General features: G+C 50.3%; 1 protein-coding gene across 4 annotated transcripts in view; it reads right to left on the bottom strand.

Annotated features, from left to right (window-relative positions):
* SLC6A5 (solute carrier family 6 member 5) overlaps positions 1-18217 on the bottom strand; it is a 66811-nt gene that overhangs the window by 31977 nt on the left and 16617 nt on the right. For all 4 annotated transcript variants that reach the window (XM_082747366.1, XM_082747364.1, XM_082747367.1 and 1 more), the window contains 4 exons: positions 16701-16832; positions 16187-16360; positions 8518-8659; positions 5294-5426 (listed from right to left, as the gene is read on the bottom strand). In XM_082747366.1, the coding sequence (XP_082603492.1) occupies positions 5294-5426; positions 8518-8659; positions 16187-16360; positions 16701-16809 (558 nt within the window). In that variant the 5' untranslated portion in view covers positions 16810-16832. The remainder of the gene's footprint in view (positions 1-5293; positions 5427-8517; positions 8660-16186; positions 16361-16700; positions 16833-18217) is intronic.

Below are 18217 nucleotides of genomic sequence, written 5' to 3'. Positions count from 1 at the left end.
GGCCAAGACTTGAAGGAAGTAAGAGGAACCCAACTGGGTGTGAGAGATAGTCTAGCAGAGGGAGCTGCTGGAGTAAAAGGCCCTAAGGAGGGAGTGTTCCTGACCCGTAGTAACAGCAAGAAGGAGTCCAGGGTGGCTGGCGGGAGCACAGGAAGGAGAGGAACTCAGAGACATGGGGGTGTGGAGTGGGGACTGATCGTGTCCAAACGTGGGAGCCTTTCCTGTGGGATACAGGGAGCTGCTGCAGCCACTGGGTGGCGGGGTCACAGGATCTGACATTTCAGCCGGTTGGGCTCCTCCAGGGCCAGGGTGGCACGGGGCGGGGGTGGGGGAAGATGGTGGGTAACGCTGCAGGGGTGCAAAGAAGGCGCAGGGACAGAAGTTAGGAGGCCAGGCTGTACTCCTGGCCAGGGCCAGTGACACCTCCAACAGGAATATGCTTTTGCTGGGAGAGCTACAGGATTTCCTGATGATTCGATGTGGAATGAGAGAGAGAAAGATGGGGGGGTCAGGGATCAGCCTCAGCAGCTGAAAGGGCAGACTCCCCACTGTGTCAGGCTGCCAGTTAAGGAAATAGGAGGGGCTATTTTCTTCCTCTAAACCCCACCTACCATCAAGGTCAAGACTTTGCTTTTGGCTACATTGCAGGGACCGGCGGGTCTCCCTTCTCTGCACTGCTACCACCACCGGTAAGGGGGTCTCTGCGGCTCCCTGCCTCCCTTCCTAGAGAATGTGATTACTAGGGGCTGTGGGGGAAGGCAGCCCCCATCCTCCTCACCCCACCAACCCTGCCTCTCCCCTGAAGTGAAGCCCTTCTGCACACAGACACTGTGAAACCCAAAGGCATTTGACATCTTGGAAGAAAATCACCGCCCCAGAACAGCCCCGGGCTGCCCTCCCTACTATGGGATGGAACTGGGAGGAGGAGATCCTGGCCAGTCTGACCTCCCCACCCCACCAAGACAGTAGGGCAGGTGACAACAGAGGAATATCCTCTTCACCTCCTGACCCTGGGGGCTTGCAGGAAGTAAGGATGGGGAGAGGCAAGGAAGAAGAGGTGACCCGGGCAGCAGGGGCCAGCAGAAGAAAACCACCAGAATGGCACCAGTCTACCGAGCTAAGACACCAGTTATCTGCCTACCTGGGCGCCTGCGTGCGCACAACCATTTCTGGAGCCCCCTCTATGGGTCAGCTGTGAGTAGTCCCATTTTGCAGAAGAAGAAAATGGGACTCCAATGACGCATGTCACTGGTTAAACATCTCACTCAGGGTCTCCCAGTTGAAGCCAAGATCCAAACCTTAAGCTTTCCGATTCCAAAGCCTCTGTTCTTCTCAGCAGGTCCGCTCTGCTGGCCACGTGATCAGAAATGGGTGGGCAGAGCTGGGACTGGGGGGGCGGCCAGTACAGCACTAAGGGTACAACACTGAAGGTAGCACTCACTCTCAGAGCTGACCACACACGTGCAGGAGCCTGAGAAAGTGTGTCTCCTGAAATCTTGCCATCCCAGGCACCGTTGGTGTGCCATAGTACTCAGGCAGTGTGGGCCCTGAGCTCAAAGAGGCCGCAAGCTGACCTTCAGGCGGTCTGCTGGTCACCCCTGCCCCTGGAATTCTAGCTGCTCGAAGGGAGCTGGAGGTCTAACAGGAAGCAACAAGCCATTCTTGTCTCTGAGGGTCCCCCATAAGAGGAACTGAGCTCATCTTGCTGCAGGAAAAGGTGGACATCTCGTCTGCTTAGCAATGGCAGTCTGGGGCACCTGGGCAGCTACCTTTGGCTTGGGTGGTGATCCTGACTTTCTGCTCAGCGGGGAGTCTGCTTCCCCTCTCCCTCTGCCTGCCACTCCCTGTGCTTGTGCTTTCTGTCACTATCTCTCTAAATAAATAAATAAAATCTTAGGGAGAAAGGGGAGGGGGGAAGAGAGAGAAATGGCAGTCTGGCCATCTTTGTGGGATTTCAATTACAAAGGAGCCCTCAGAACCAAGAGCTTCAGCCAAGCATTCACCTTGGCTTCCAAACAATGCACTATGCGTGATCAATGTGTGCACACCCCAGGTCAAGATAACAAATTGGGATTCATTATTTCTGGCGGCATTCCTCATTTAAAAAAAAAAAAAAAAAAAAAAAAGGTCCTCGATCCTTAGTCGGCAACCGTTCTCAAAAAAGCAGAATGAGAAGTTAGCAGATCTAAAAGAAAAGCTTACCAGCCCAGGGCTCCTGAAAATTTCCCAGACCAGAAAGCCTGTAAAATCTAGCACCAGGGATTAACTCCCAAACCAACAGAAAGAACGAGCTTTAACATTGTCCTAAAAAATCATGGGTTAGGGGCGCCTGGGTGGCTCAGTGGATTAAAGCCTTTGCTTTTCAGCTCAGGTCATGGTCTCAGGGTCCTGAGATCAAGCCCCACATCAGGCTCTCTGCTCAGCAGGGAGCCTGCTTCTCTTCCCCTCTCTCTGCCTGCTTCTCTGCCTACTTGTGATCTCTGTCTGTCAAATAAATAAATAAATAAATAAATCTTAAAAAAAATATATCATGGGCTAATAAAGCTCAGAGGGTCTTAGAGAACATTCATTCTAAGCCTTGAGTTTGCAGATGTGGAAAGTAAGGCCCCAGTGCTTCCTGGGACTTGCCCCCCTGCCAACGACAGCTGGTGGTGGCGGAGATGGGGTGGAGAGGCCAGGGTGCTGGCTCCCAGTGGGGGGACTTTCCTCCCCGCTGTGCAAACGACGACTCCACAGTTCTGCAAGCCCATGTCTTCCCAACAGCCCCTCCTGGGGAAAGGATGTCATGGCCTGGGAAGGGTCCAGGCTTTAAAGGGAAATACCTTAGGTTCAGATTCCACCATGGCCACTTAAAAGCTGTGTGGCCTCAGGCAATTTACTTGGCCTTGAAGCACCTCACCTTCTCTATCTATAAAATGGGAGCAAATGTCCTTCCTCAGCGGGCTGTTGTGCAGATGACTGAACTGATACACGCGCCACAGTTAGCACAGGGCCGGGCACGTGGTGCTCAACAAAGCTCCCTACCTCTCCCCGTCTCCCCACCAGAGCCGCAGCTTCCAGGATATCAGAGTGGTGCGGTGCCCACCCACTACATCAGTCGTTCATCGTCACAACAATGAGAAAAGCCAATGCTAGTGAAGAACCGACCGTATGCCGGGGATTATATGTGGCCGATCTCATTAATCCCTATAACGATCCTATGTGATACATACTGTTACCCCCAATTACACATGCAGAAACTGAGGCTCTGTGGGTCAAATGATTCATCCAAAGTTACACAGTGAGAAGTGATAAAGGCAGGATTTGAACGCAGGTGGCTCTAACTCTAGAGCCAGCAAGCCATCCTTCCCCAGGTCACCAACAGGACCACTGCTCTCCCTCCTTAACTACCACCTCCTCTCTGGCAGTCCCCACCTAACCTATCCTGCTAGAGACCTGTCCGCTAGAGACCTCTCTGGCCATGTCAATCACAGTCAAGGTTGTCCTGTCTCTATCTCGAGTTGTAAGGGACAGTCCTAACAGTGAGATTTTCTTTGTGCAAATACTTGGCCTCTCTTGCTAAGCAAGCACTTGGCTGGGATCCAAGCCACAGAAGGCAAGGAGTTCAGGAACCTCAGGACACATGAGCCATTGATGTAAGGGTCATCTCAACATTTCCCCGATTTTCCTGCTGCCTTAGAAAAACAATCTAGTCTTAACCACTTATTCAGAGCCAGCAGGCTCCTCGGGGGTCATGTGATCCCAGCTCTCATTTTACAGAAGGGGAAACTGAGGCCAGAGAGGAAAACTAAGATCAGCTCCCCCAGCAAGTGTTCAGACAGAATGACGTTAGAGCTCCAGCATCTCAGACACTCCCAGCCTGACTGCCTTTACTTTAGAAATGGGGAAGCCGAAGACTTCCGCAAGAGATAAAGGAAAATTTGCTTTTCGTTGTAGCAGAAAAACAAATAGAAGCTAAGAGCAAACCAGAAGCTAAGCCAGGCTTCACGGCCCAGGTAGAGATGTCCCCACATAGCAAAGCCCGTGGGAAGCCCTGGACTAGAACCCAGCTGCTCACCCCCAGTCTGCTTCTCCCCCAACCTTATGTGATTTGAGATGCAGCCTCTGCCTCTTGCAATCCTGACCACACTGCTGGAGCCCACAGCTCAAGTCCCTGTGGCTGCAGATTACAGGGCGAGCAGCAGAAAGAGCTGTTATCCAAAGGCACCTATGGGCATGGCCATGGGCCCAGGGAAAGGACAGACTCAGCTCTGCAGCTGATGGGTGCCAGGTTTGGGCCCCTGGCGGGAGATTATGAAGCCCACCTGGGAGGTGGAAGAACTTGAGACCCTGACACCTAGAGCAAGTCAACCCCACAACCTCTGGTCTGAGCCCACCTCTGCCACACTCATTCCTTGGGCCTGAAAGACATCTTGGGTTTCATCCTGAGCCACCCTTAGGATGATCACCCTTAGGATGATTAAATAACATTGATTATCATCAAGTGACCGGTTAACTGTTTAACAGGTTTTTGTATTTTTTTTCTAAAGCATCAAGAAGATGAGGGGAAACAGTGTGACCCTTGTAAGAATGTCCAGTGTATCTTGGGGTTTCCCAGACTCCTTGCCTTCTGTGCCTTGGAACTGAGCCTGGGGTGGGAATTCCAACCTCTCCAAAGGGACGACCAAAGGACTGCTCAGACAGAGTGGCCCAGTCTTTACTCAACAAAAATCCCACTGGCAGAGTTGTCACCGTGTCGTGCTTTGGGCACGTGAAGTGGAAAAGTGTTTGGCTGTGGGGGGTTGCAAAAGGGCATGGGACGGACAGAACATAGTGGTGGCAGTGATGAGAAGGAATCCACTTGACAATTTTGGTCTTTTTCCAGCTTCTCAGCAGAAGCACTAACTGACTAGGCAGCCAAGAAGCAAAAAGCCAGTAGCACTAATTCTAGAGTTAGGGAGAGAGACCGAATCATGGGACACGGGTCCCATCTGCTGAACGAAGTGGCAGCCCCTGACAGGAGAGGAAGGAAATGAATCAGGACCCACACCATCCCTCTGGAGCTCTGTGTGCATTTGTCTCATTTGGTCCTCAAAACAGCCCTGAAAGAAAGGTGTTATTATCCCATTTTCCAGATGGGAGTGAAGTCACTTGCCCAAGGTCCTAGAGCTACTTAGGGTCAGAGTCAGAATTACGCCCATGTATCCTGACTCTCTTGCCAGGGCTCTTTTGTGGCTTCATGATACAACCATGCCTGGGAGTCCCAGAGATTTTTTTATTTTTTCTTTTTTTTAAGATAAATACAAATTCTTACTTTTCCTGAAGTCTTGATTCCTTTAGCCAGGGACGCATACACAATCACCCAAGCCAGGAAGAGGCAGAAGGCTAGTGGCCACCTGATCTCGCCAGGATATTCAATCCCTGCAGAAATCTTCAGCACAAAGTACCTAAAAACAGCAAAGAGAGAGCAAGGAGGGGAATGAGGAGGGAGGGAGGTGACAGTCTGCCGGCTTTGGACTCCCAGCAAAGCCAGGAGCCTTGGATAAACCCCCGCCCTCCTCACCCTGCCAGTTAGGGACCTAACAGGATCAGGGTAAGGAATGCTCTGATCTGGGTTCAAGCCCACAGCTGTCTGCAAAAAGGCCAGCTGGAGCACTGGGTGTGGTGCAAAAACAATGAATACTGTTACGCTGAAAAAAAATTAAAAAAAAAAAAAAAAAAAAAGTCCAGCAGGATTTCCCCGGTTCCCAGTTACAGGCTGGAAAGCCTCTCATGGCCCTGGGCAGCCTCTGAACAAGGCTAGGTCAGCTCCATTGGCATCCGGAGCTGCCCCAGGACAGGTGTGACAAGTCCAACGGCATTGGGGGTCCTGGTCCAGCCTGCCCACAGGCACTCTCGAGGCTGAGGTCTTTCTGTAAGGACACACCACTAACAGGCACTCTGAACCATCAAGGACGATTTTTGTGTATTTTCTGTAGTGTTCTACTCTTTTCAGAGGCTGCATTCCAATTGCATTTGTATAATTTTAAATGTAAAAGAGTCACGAGGCTCAATGACCAAAACTGCTGCTCTGTAGGTTAGTTCAGTTGCGTTGGTCACTGGCCGAGCCTGGCTGAAATGGAAAAGCGGCGCCGGCTGGCCCTTACCCAAGGAATGCAAAGACCGAGAACATGTGAACAGAAGGGGCTGCTGGTCATCTGTGTATCTGCTTGAGAAGCCGTGGCCCGCCTGGCAGCCCCCACATCCCTGGCAGTGGCTTGTAGCCCGGCCGCCCTCCTGGGGACAGGAGGTAGTCATGGGGACACGAGGTAGTCATGGGGACAGAGTGGTGACTCAGACAATCCTTGCAACTCTGCAACAACCAGCGCCGGGATTCTGGATGCAAGCACCGCGCTGTAGCCTAGCATTTCTCTGTGACCTGAACAAAGGGCCAGCTAGAAGCCAGACTCCACGGGACTGCAGAAACGTCAGCCCAGAATGTTCTGACCTGCAGGGGGACGCGAAGGTGGCACCACTCCTGGCCTGGCTGGCCACGGTGCCCTCCAGCCCGCCAGTGAGTGTGGACTCCGGAGGCCGTTAATCAGCGCACAGCCTTGCGTTCTAGAACAACCACGCTCCTTTCTGTCTCAGCCCCTGCGGCAATCAGGGCTCAAGAGTGGAGTCAAAGTAGGCCGCCTGGGTTAAGTCAGTTGAACGTCTGTCGTTGACTCAAGTCATGAGCCCCAGGTTGGGCTCCCTGTTCCGTGGGGAGTCTGCCTCTCCCTCTCCCCCTGCTCATATCTTTCATTCTCTCAAATACATAAATAAATAAAATCTTAAAAAAAAAAAAAAAAAACAATTGAGTAAAAGTGACCAGGGGTGGAAGTGACCTGGGCCCCCAAACCTTAGGAACATTTCCCAAGCAGTGCCAAGGCTCCCCCCCACATCCCCACTCCCCTCATGGGCAAAACATTTAGGCAACAATTAATTCCACAGCATCTCGGCCATGCCAAGTACGCCATGCTTTAATAAGGGACTTCTCCAAAGGCTAGTAACATTTCTTCTTGGAAATGAAGACTGGTCCCAGAGGATTAGTGAAGATCACCAAAAGCAGACCTAGAATCATTCGAACCACATGGATTATGGGATCAGATTTTGTCTAACCACCAGGTCAAACTCAGCTTCCCAGTACTAAGGGTGAATCAAGACCCACTACATTATCTTCACAAAGAATTATGTCATCATTCAGCCTAACTCCCCCTTTTGTCCTGTTCCCTGTATCCTCTGCGTGCATACAGGAGAGAAAACCTGGAAAAGGAATTACTCGTAATTGGGAGAAGTGGGGATAGGAATGACCACTTCTCACTATCTAAGTGAAGGCCACAAACCAGGGGTCCAGTGACATGTGAGTTTTATTTGGCCCCAGTGTTTTACTTGAATTAGTTTGCTAACATTTAAAATTGGAGAGACACATAAAAATTTGGATTTTATTTCCAACCTCTCATAAAACAGAAGCTCTAGAGGCACCTGGGTGACTTAGTCAGTTAAGTCATGGTCCCAAGGCCAGGGGTAGGTCTTGATCCCAGGGTCCTGGGATTGAGCCCCACATCAGGATCCTTGCTCAGCAGGAAGTCTGCTTCTCCCTCTCCCTCTGCTGTTCCCCTGCTTGTTCTCTGTCTCTCAGATAAATAAATAAAATCTTTAAAAAATAAAATTAATATAAAATAAAATGGAAGTTCTAGCAGCAGTGGCCCAACTTCCCACAAGACAGTGACCATTGGGAGCTCAGCAGGAACAGCCTCCCTCCCCCGTGGCAGACAAGGCTCTCTGGTTTGCCACAGTCCTCACCATTCTCTATCATCTTGTTCATACTTCAAAACCTCCCTGCCAAGCCCTTGGCATGTCTGAGTTTATAACCCTGACATAAAGCGTAACAGGAGAACACTCCTTATTTACACTTCATTGAACTCTTTCCACATTTATCTACCTTAAAAAATCATTCCATAAACTTTATGAAATCTTCCTAGAATGGCTGAGGATTTCCTCATATCCCTGAACCTCAATCCTCAAAGACCAGACAAAAATGGATGTAGAAAGTACAAAAGTAAGGCAAAACTGTTTAAAAAAAAAATTAGTTCTTCTTTAAACTAAGTCATTGACGATGCCTTGTTTTCTTACTTTTTGCCTCTCTTCCCTTCTGAAGTTCAGAGGAACTAAAAATAAAAACCCAACACCTAGTTTACTGAAGGTCTGCTTTGACCCCATTGGCTGAAGGTTTTGCAGTGTTCTGTCACCAACATCGGGAGTGACAGCACCGCCAGTTCTATTCCCAGAAGCACGCAGTCACCTCCGCTCTCCCGAACCATGACGACCAACAATCTGCTCTCAGAAGCCCAATCAGGGAAGAAACCTTCCTTCTGGGTCACTCAAGTAGTAGGGAGGGTGCAGAGGGAGGCAACCCATCCCTTGGGCCACCCACACCTCTAGATGACAACTTGAAAATCCATTCATTCACTGGGTTTCCCTTAGAAAGTTAAGGAAAAAAAAAAAAAGTCTTACTTGAAATACTCTTCACTCCCACTGACAAACGTCTTATTGGCCTGGCTGGTGAAGTTAACCATTGTCAAGTTGGGATAGGCAGTCATGCAGAAAGTTGAGTTCTTGATCTGTATTTTGGGATGGTCGCTGATGACACAGGAATCTGTGTAAGAGAGCATGGAGCAGAAACACGGTGAGATCTGTACAGAAAATACACGCACGTCTCTCTCCAGCAACTGGAAAACAAGAGCTGAAAATACTTGCCAAATATTGGAGAGTAACTTTGAGGAAGTGTTAACTGAGCACAGCCAGGTGCAGACGAACCCAAGGGTTATGTGTTATTCACGCTGGAGCCCCCGGGACCCACAGCAGTGCCTTGTGCTGATGCCAAAGGCTGTTGTTTTCAGAACACTCCCTGGATGGCCAGAACCGTGCCAAGCATTCTGCATGTGTTACCTCATTAATGTTCACAACAGCCTAGAGGTAGGTGCTATTGCTGCCTTTTTTTAAAATGCGGGGGGGAGGGGGTACACCTTGGTGGCTCAGTGAGTTAAGTGTCTGACTCTTGATTTCAGCTCAGGTCCCCATCTCAGGGTCATGGGACTGAGCCCCATTTAGCGTGGAGTCTGCTTGAGATTCTCTCTCCCTCTTCCTCTCCCCCACTCCAACTCTTTCTCTCAAGTAAAAATAAGTAAATCTTAAAAAAAAAAAAATTCTTTAAAAAAGTGAGGGAAAAGTTCAAGGAGGCTAAGTAACTCTACTCAAATCACAAGGCCAATAAGGAAGAGAATCAGGATTCAAATCCCGATCCTTATGACTATGACTCCATAGAAAACAAATGGCTTGCAAAAATGAATCCGCAATTGAATTCGGAAAATTGAAATCTGCGTTCTGAAATTTCATCAGATGTAAACAAGCCTTCAGAAGGACTACCTCCACAGAAGGCTTCCTAAGGAGGTCACCTTGAAGTCAACATACAGTAAGTGCTTTAAAACACAGCCTGGGGGCGCCTGAGTTGCTCAGTGGGTTAAAGCCTCCACCTTCGGCTCAGGTCTTGATCCCAGAGTCCTGGGATCGAGCCCCACATCGGGCTCTCTGCTCCCTGGGGAGCTCGCTTCCTCCTCTCTCTCTGCCTGCTGCTCTGCCTGCTTGTGATCTCCGTCTGTCAAATAAACAAATAAATAAAATCTTAAAAAAAAACACACAAAAACAAAAAGCAGGCTGCATCTGCTTTCCACACACTCACGTGGGGTAGTGGAGGCAGCTGCCATGCCATGTGCTTGTAGGCCTCCAGCAAGACCCCACACGTGCTTCTCAACTTGGGACAAAGCTGTCCCCCAGAGGACACTTGGCAATATCTGGAGACATGTTTATTTGTCATTTCTGGGGAACAGAGAGTTACTGGCATCTAGTGGTTAGAGGCCCCTGACTCCACCAAATATCTTCCAGTGCCCAGGACAGCGCCCCCCCAACCATAGAATTATCTGGTGAAAGTGTACAGAATGTCAAGGTTGAGAAAGGCTGACCAAGGCTAGGGTGGGCAAGGGGACTCACCATGTGGCTTTTAGTATGTCAGGCACTGTGATGGACACTAACAATGCTTATCCCAAGAGATCCTCATAGATCTGGCAGGTGTATATTATTATAATACTTTAATTTTTTTAGAGAAAGAGAGTGGGGGGCAGGGGCAGAGGAGGGAGAGAGGATCTTAAGCAGACTCTACACCCAGTGTGGAGCCCAAGGTGGGGCCCAATCTCACAACCCTGGGATCATGACTTGAGCTGAAATCAAGAGTCAGATGCTCGACCAACTAAGCCACCCAGATGTCCCTATTATGTTCATTTTAAATAGGAACAAGCTGGGGCGCCTGGGTGGCTCAGTGGGTTAAAGCCTCTGCTTTCGGCTCAGGTCATGATCCCAGAGTCCTGGGATGGAGCCCCGCATCGGGCTCTCTGCTCAGTGGGGAGCCTGCTTCCTCCTCTCTCTCTGCCTGCCTCTCTGCCTACTTGTGATCTCTCTCTGTCAAATAAATAAATAAAATCTTTGGGAAAAAAAAAAGGAACAAGCTGAAGTTTTTCTGTCCATATTCCAAGCCTCTCTGACAGCTTTATAAAACTCATCACTTGACAGATAGTTTAAGTAGAGTCCACCAACATACCATTTTATCCTAAAAGATATTATTTTACAAAGGAGTGAAAAGCGACAGTAACAATGGCAAACGCTTACATGAAGCGTACCAGTTACTGTGCTTTATATGTACCAATTAATTTGGGCCTCCCATCACCCCTACGAGGTAGGTATGCCACCTGTCTAGGCTGCAGATAAAGAAACGAAGGCACAGAGAAGAGCATGCTTTAAGATCATGCAGCAAAACCAGGAGGCAAACCAGCATTCTCTCTCTGGGAGCCATGATCTCAGCCACTCTGTGAGGAGGCAGAGAGCAGGGATCATAGACTCGAACAGCGTCAGAAGGCAGGCTGGTGACACAAATGATGAAGGCATAAAAGAGGGTCATAGGGGAGGTGGGGACTCTGGCAAACCAGAGAATGTTCCAGCCGACCCGTGCCATGCCTTTTCCAGGTGTTCTGGAAAAAAGACACAGAAGATGTGCATATCTACATGAAACCTCTCCATTTTAAAACGTTGGAAGTAAGATCAAATTACTTTTAAATATCATGGACCGAACTATGACCACAAAAGAGCACATGGGCCCCCAGGTCTGAAACATGAGCTCCCAACGCATGGCCTCCGTGGAACAACAAAGTGGGTAAGATCATAGGTGCTGAGGCTCCTCTGCCCCGAGAGTTTAGATGAGTTCCTTGACCTGTCCAAGCCTCTCCTGTTGGATAATAGTTGTGTCTAGGTCACAAAATTGCTGAAAAAGCCAAAGTAAGTGACAAAGGATGAAAAAATAATTCTCACCATGCCTAGCGCACACTTGGACTCCACCGGTTTTAGCCATAACTCAGTCATCGTTGTTACATCTTTTCATGGGGTGGGCATCTCTAGTCCTTAGCATCCTCTCCCACAATGCCGCTGGCCAGCCACAAGCCACCTATGGCCTCCCACCCATTCCCCCAGAAGATCTCACTATATCGGATAAAATGTTAAAAACGACACTTGTAAGAATCTCTTCCCTCCGGTGAGTTCTTCAGACCAGGTTTTCAACGGTGCGACTGACTTCGGGGCCAGAGTTCCCTGCAGGGGGAGCCGTCCCGCGCATCGCAGGACACTGGACAGCACCGCTGCCCTCTGCCCACTAGATGGCAGGAGCATCCACCCGGCACCGCCCGCACCCCACCATCCCGATGCGACAACCCCAAATACGTATAAACATGATCAAATGTTTCCTGAAATATCTCCCCGGGGTGGAGAGCCACTGCTTTGAATGTCCTCAGAATACCTTCTTATTCAACACTCTCTTCTTTAGTCGAATCAAATGACAGGTTTCCAGAGGGCTTCCGGCCCAATAACTATCAAATATTTCCAGAGGGAGCATTTGTTTCCCCAGCAGCGATCAGAGCGGAGGCCGGAAAGGGCTCTCGCTGTCACTTTTAAGTGTGCACGGTAGTGATTTCCTGTCCTCCTGCCAAAAAGTACATCCATCCCCCGCTGAGACTGAAGACGTCGCTAACGTGCGGGCAAACGCCCCTTCGCTTGCTTCCAGAACTGCCACTGTGAATCACGGGGGGGGGGGGGGGGGGCAGCTTCGCTAGATAAGGGCTCTGGGCTCTGGATGTCTGCGGATCCCTGCTCGCCGCGGCAGCGCAAGGTCACACCATTCCTGCGTCACTGCGGCGGGCTTCCCGCCGCCACAAGCCTCCTGCAGTATCTCTTCTCACCGCTGGGCGGCAGCAGCGTGCTTCCCGGCGCCTCCAGGTGGGCCGGCGGAGGAATGACGGGCTGTGCCCGCCGCACGCGGTGGCCCCGCAAGGCGGAACAAAGGATGTCGCTAAATTGGAAGCTGGTGGAATGGGCCTCTCTTTACTGGGGAAGTTATTGATAAATGAAAGCACACGAAAGACAAGGGAGGAAAAAGGATCACTGAATTAAAGTGCTAATGAAAATGAAGCCTTTCCAGAAACAGAAATGGTATTTATGGTGTCCCCATTTTAAATGACCCCAGCTCCTAAATTTCACAGGACGGTGACTGGTCTCCATTGTCAGGGCATGGGTTAGCCATTCTCCCTTACAGAGACCTGAAGGGTTGGGCCCTCCTGAGGAAGACGGTCTCTCTTATAACCTGTAACTTACGAAATACACTGCAAGCCCAGCCTCTGCCCAGGGACAGAGCCCGGGGTTGGGTGGTTTAGAGGGCCCTGGCACCTCGCGGGTGAGGTGGGCCTCCAGAGCGACTGGACCCCAGCTCGGCTGAGCCAGCCATGGGATAGACATCTCCCCACTAAGGCTAAAGGTCCTAACTGCGAGCCAATCCCTCCCTCCTGAGACCAGTGGCCCGCTCTCTCCTGGTAAGGCAGAGACAGAGAGAGGCTGAGCCTGGAGTGGAAGAGTGGAACATTGCACCAGGGGAAGGGATTTTTTCCCCCCATTTCCTAAACAAGCCTCTCTCAGAATGGCCATTTGGGAAAGAATCTGGAATATCCACTGTCTGAACTCCTGACTTGTCCATCAGAGCAGTGGGGCCAGAAAAGTGCTAGTATCTCTGCAAGTCAGACCATCATCACCTTTCCCAAGTCAGCCCAGGACCCCGAAGGACCAATACATCCACAAGGGCGAGCCTGGCCCAAGGAACAGAGCATAGACATGTGCAGAGAGCACAGAGATGAACAGACCGGGGTAGGGGGTGAGGGTAGCTGCACAAAGATAGTGGGGAATGGGGCACCTGGGTGGCTCAGTGGGTTAAGCCTCTGCCTTTGGCTCAGGTCATGGTCTCAGGGTTTGGGATCAAGCCCCGAATCGGGGTCTCTGCTCAGCAAAGAGCCTGCTTCCCCCCCACCCCTGCCCTCCTCTCTACCTACTTGTGATCTCTCTCTCTCTGTCAAATAAATAAGTAAATCTTTAAAAAAAAAAAAAAAAGATAGTGGGGATTGACATCTTGCTTTAAAAAAAAAAAAAAAAAAGCAAAAAATGTAAAGCACTTGCTAAGAATGAGATAAAAATCTGTCTAGCCTGTCCATGTGCTTCCAGGGAATAGCCAGAGTGAACAATGTCCATTGTTCCTCTCTGCTCAGAACTTGCATAGTTTTTATGGTTTGTACCAGTCAACTAGGAGCTCAGCTACTAATGCCCTTACTCTGCCTTTAATGTTTCCTGGGTTTCTGTGAGCCAGACTGGATACTCCACAAAGCCAGGGGCTTTAACATGAGTAAAAGGGTTTCCACGGTACCCAGTAGGTAAAATGTCGTTACGATCATTAAGCGTTAAGGTGCTAGAGAAATGTCAGTAGGCATCATCAGCTGACAAGAATGTTGTTTCTGAGCTACGCTCCCTCCTGGAGGACCGCTACAGGACACTGATCACCGTGTCCCACGCGGTGCCTGATGGAAGTCTCAAGGGAAACTCCCCGCGGAGCCTGAACCAAGCCAGCCGCCCTTTTTTCAGCAGATACTTCACTTCCTTCCCAGGCAGGATCTGGCAAGGACAAGCAAGGCTCTGAGACGACCTTGAGGTATTTCTGCATCTAGGTCCTAGAGCCTGGAAAATGCTCTAGCAAACCATTCGAGCAGCTTATTGTTAGTTGTGATTCTGCAAAGGGCTACCAAGTGGCATTGTCTTGGAGAGCAGTTTTGCAGAGGTGACCTCTGGGTGGGGCAGAAACTGCGGCAAGAAGGTAAGGTCCTCGAGTCCAAAAATGGTGAGGGGCATCCTAACGAAGGGGTGTGGGCAAACTCCAACCCAGTGGTTCTTTAGTTCCCCAGGGAACTTTAAGACCACAGATTCCTCGACTCCATCCCCAAACTATCCCATTTAATTGGTCTGAAGTGGACCCTAAGTGACGTTTTGATCTGTCAGTTCCTCGGGTGATTCTGATACGCAGCAGCCTGGGCTGAGAACCGCTGCCCAAGAACCCATGACAGGGAGACTGTGCAGATAAGAACACGGAGGCCCAGAGAGTCTAAAGGACACTTACTCTTGGCCATACCATCAGTGAGCCACACCCCTGGGAACCTCCACTCCAGAGCACTTCCGGGTAAACACAGTTTGAATTGAATGGGCACAAGTCTTTAGTTTCAGCTCTTATTCAAAACCTCTTCATGCCTGGGTGGCTCAGTGGGTTAAGCCTCTGCCTTCAGCTCTGGTCATGATCTCAGGGTCCTGGGATTGAACCTCATATGGGGGGGGGTCTTTGCTCAGCGGGGAGCCTGCTTCCTCCTCTCCCTCTGCCCCTCCCCACCCCACTTGTGTGCTCTCTCTCCCTCTCCCTCAAAAATAAATAAATAAAATCTTTAAAAAAAAAAAAAAACCTCTCTAGGTGTAGGTGGTCACGGGGTGCATGTACATGCCCATGTGTAAAAACATGCCAGTGTACGTTAGGGCCTGTAGGTTTGTGTATCTCCCTGGTGGTGTAGGAAGGAAGAATTCATCTTTCTCTCTTAATATACTGGAAGGGTTGAAGAACCCCGCATCTCTGCAGTGAGCTGGCTGAAAGGGCACAGGAGCCAAGAGCCCACCAGCTAGACATGGTGGGAGTCTGACCTCAGCGCAGACTGAGGTAACAGCAGGGAATAATAGAGCTGCTGGGAAAACAAGAAACGGCTTGCTTACTGACACCCACTGAAACGACAGGAGACCAAAGGCGGCCGAGGTACCTGGATTTCTGGAGGGCTCCCATGCCGTTTGTTTCTTGTTGCCTGACACCAGTCCCATGAGGTGGGTAGGATAAAGGATAGTATTATTTATACTTGACTAAAGACAAAAGTACAGATGCAGAGAGCGAAGTTACCTGACCCAGACCCACGTCCTGTCAGGCGCAGGGAGGTCATTCAGACCGGAGGGTCTGGCCCACAAGTCTGCCTGGCTCCTCCTCACTTTTTCTTTTTGCCTTAGACGAAGCAAGCGGAAAGCCCCCCACAAGCCTTCAAGTCCCAGGGGATTTCAGGTCTGAAGGGGACCTTCAGGCACTCTCCCTGTCTACCCAGGCACACGCACATCCCCATTTTAGGTACTGCGTTATCCACATTTCTGTCAGAGGTCTTCGAGTCGAACATCTGTCCTCAGAGATACCTCATGCACTGAGCAGCGTTTTGTCAAGGGTGGACCCGGGATCACATGACTCAGACCCCATCGCTGAGTTGCCTGCAGACCTTGCTAAGATGCCAATTCCCAACCCCGCCCAAATCTGCCATATCAGACTCTCTGGTGGGCCTGATAATCTGCATTTTTAACAAACACCCATTAGGCATGAGCAAACAAAGCTTGATTACTCCTCCTCTGAGCCATGAGCTCTTGAAATGTTAGAATTAGGGGCGCCTGAGTGGCTTAGTTGGTTAAGCATCTCATCCGCCTTCCGCTCAGGTCATGAGCCAAAGGACTCAGGGTCCTGGGGTCTGGTCCCCATTAGGGCTCCCTGCTCACCGGGGAGCCCCCTCCCCCTGCTTGTGCTTCCTCTCTCACACATTCTGTCAAGTAAATAAATAAAATATTTTAAAAACAAATGTGAGAATGAAGTGTATGGTTGGTTGTTTTACTCTCTGTGCCCGCCACTTAAGGTAGGTATATCCAAACTTACCTAATAAAAGTTTGGTTTTATCTTTGCATTCTGGTGTGTTCCAAGGGTTGTTGCAGGAGCCCCAGGGCAGCACAGACACAAAGGAGGCAAACAGGTAGAAAAGTGTGTAGCAAATTATCACATTGTAGTATATGGCTATTAGGACGGAGATGATCAGCATTGCGATGCCACAGCCTGCGGAAGCAAAATTTCCAGGGATTTATTCCAACCCCGAACCTAGGGAATTCTAACAGTTGGGCACAGGGTGGGCAGCTAGGTCGTGTCTCTCTTTTACACAAGGGTACATGAACAGAGGAGGACACTCTATCAGGGAAATTGAGGCATTCTCCTGGGAAGAGAACAATGCCAGAGGCAACCTTAGGTCACTTTCCAGAGGGTCTCAGAAGTGGAATTGATCAAATAAAGGAAACCGTCAATTCTACTGTTGACAAAAGCAGATGGCCCTCCTGGAGGCCACGTGGTGCCAGAGAGAGCATGATAGGGCGGAGGAGGCGGGAAGGCAGGGTAGACTCACCTTGTAGGGCCGGGATGGCCTTCCACACAGACACTGGTCCCTGGCTGGCAAACTGGCCCAGGGACACTTCTAGGAAGAAGATGGGTAACCCTGCCAGAGCCAGCATCATCAGGTAGGGAATGAGGAAAGCACCTTTGGAAGAGAGAGCAGTAAGTGAGAGCCCTGGGAGACCAAGGCTGTCTTGGACCACATTTGCCCTCTGCGGTGGGAGCTGGCTCACCCTCGTTTTCCAGGAAACTTTTGATATTCCAGCTCAAACAAAGGCACCCCGGGACATTTAATCGCCCTCCTCTACAAAATGCAAGAGTACCCTGCAAACACACTCCTCTTTCCAATTCCCCACTGGATGGGTGACTAGGGGTTGTGTGCTATTGGGTTTTATTCTTTTCTCTTTTCTTTTATTATAGCATTTCAATGTTCTCAAATTAAGCTCTTTCAGCATGCAACAAATCCACACCTTTGACTCAATGCTGGAGTGAGATTTGGTGAAATCTTCTGGGCATCTCTACCCTCGGAGGACCTAACATCTACTAAGGTAGATTCCAAGAGCCCTTCTGTGCAATACCCAGAATTACCAGCACACCTCCTGACTGTGGGTCCTGGGTCTGTTCTGCCAGACAAGTGGCTATAATATCCTTCTCCCCACCACTACAGTCACCAGCACTCGTCAACGTCCTTCCCCACATAAAAAGTCCCTTCTGTCCTTCAAGGTCAACTCAAATGCTTCCTCCTCCAAGAAGCCTCCCTCCTCTGTCCTCCCTCAGTCACTTCCCCAGGCACTGAGCACTTGACAATATTAATTTGGTGTCTTATCTAGACTTGGTGTCTTATCTTATCTAGCTCCCTGGGGCTGTCAACTCTTCATCTCTTGATTCCCTGGAACACCACCCATCCCCAACCAGGACAGTAGCAGTCAGGAGGCCTCCACAGACTGCAAGAGGTTCTCTGGGGCTCTTTTCCCTTCAATGATTGTTGTAGGTTGTTTGGGAAGGCTCTGGGAAACAGCCATGATCTTTGAAAAGATTGGACCAGGAAGACTGTTGCAAGGGTCAGAGCCCATTTGGACATCAGGGATGCCAGAGCCCAGAATCCTGGGCTCCAGGGAAGGGAAGTTGATTTTTTTCTGCTCTGTTCTTTCCAACTTCCTGTCTGGCAGAAGGACCCCTGCCCAGGCCTCTCCAGCCAGGGAAGGTCCAGCAGTATCCTCAAGTGGATGGAAATTAAAACCAGGGATCCTGCTCTAGCCTCTCCTGATGGGGTTTTTGAGAAAGATGTGAATTGTGCAATCCTTCTCTTCTGTTTCTGAGAAGGAGGAGGCAAGGGGAGCTCTCCAGGGCTGGGGGCCAGAAGGGGGTTGCCAGAGCTGCAGTGGGGGGTGGGGGAGTGGGGAGGAGTCTGCCTCTCCCTCCTTGTGCCTGGCTCCATAAGGAGCTCCTGGAACCCCAGGACCAGAAAAGGCGATCAGGGACAGGGACAGGGTGGAGGGCAACACTGGAGCAGTTTTGCCTCCGCCCGCT

This window comes from Mustela nivalis, assembly GCF_964662115.1.
Source record: "Mustela nivalis genome assembly, chromosome: 9".
Classification (NCBI taxonomy): domain Eukaryota; kingdom Metazoa; phylum Chordata; class Mammalia; order Carnivora; family Mustelidae; genus Mustela; species Mustela nivalis.
This window is presented reverse-complemented; position numbering and strand designations above follow the sequence as displayed.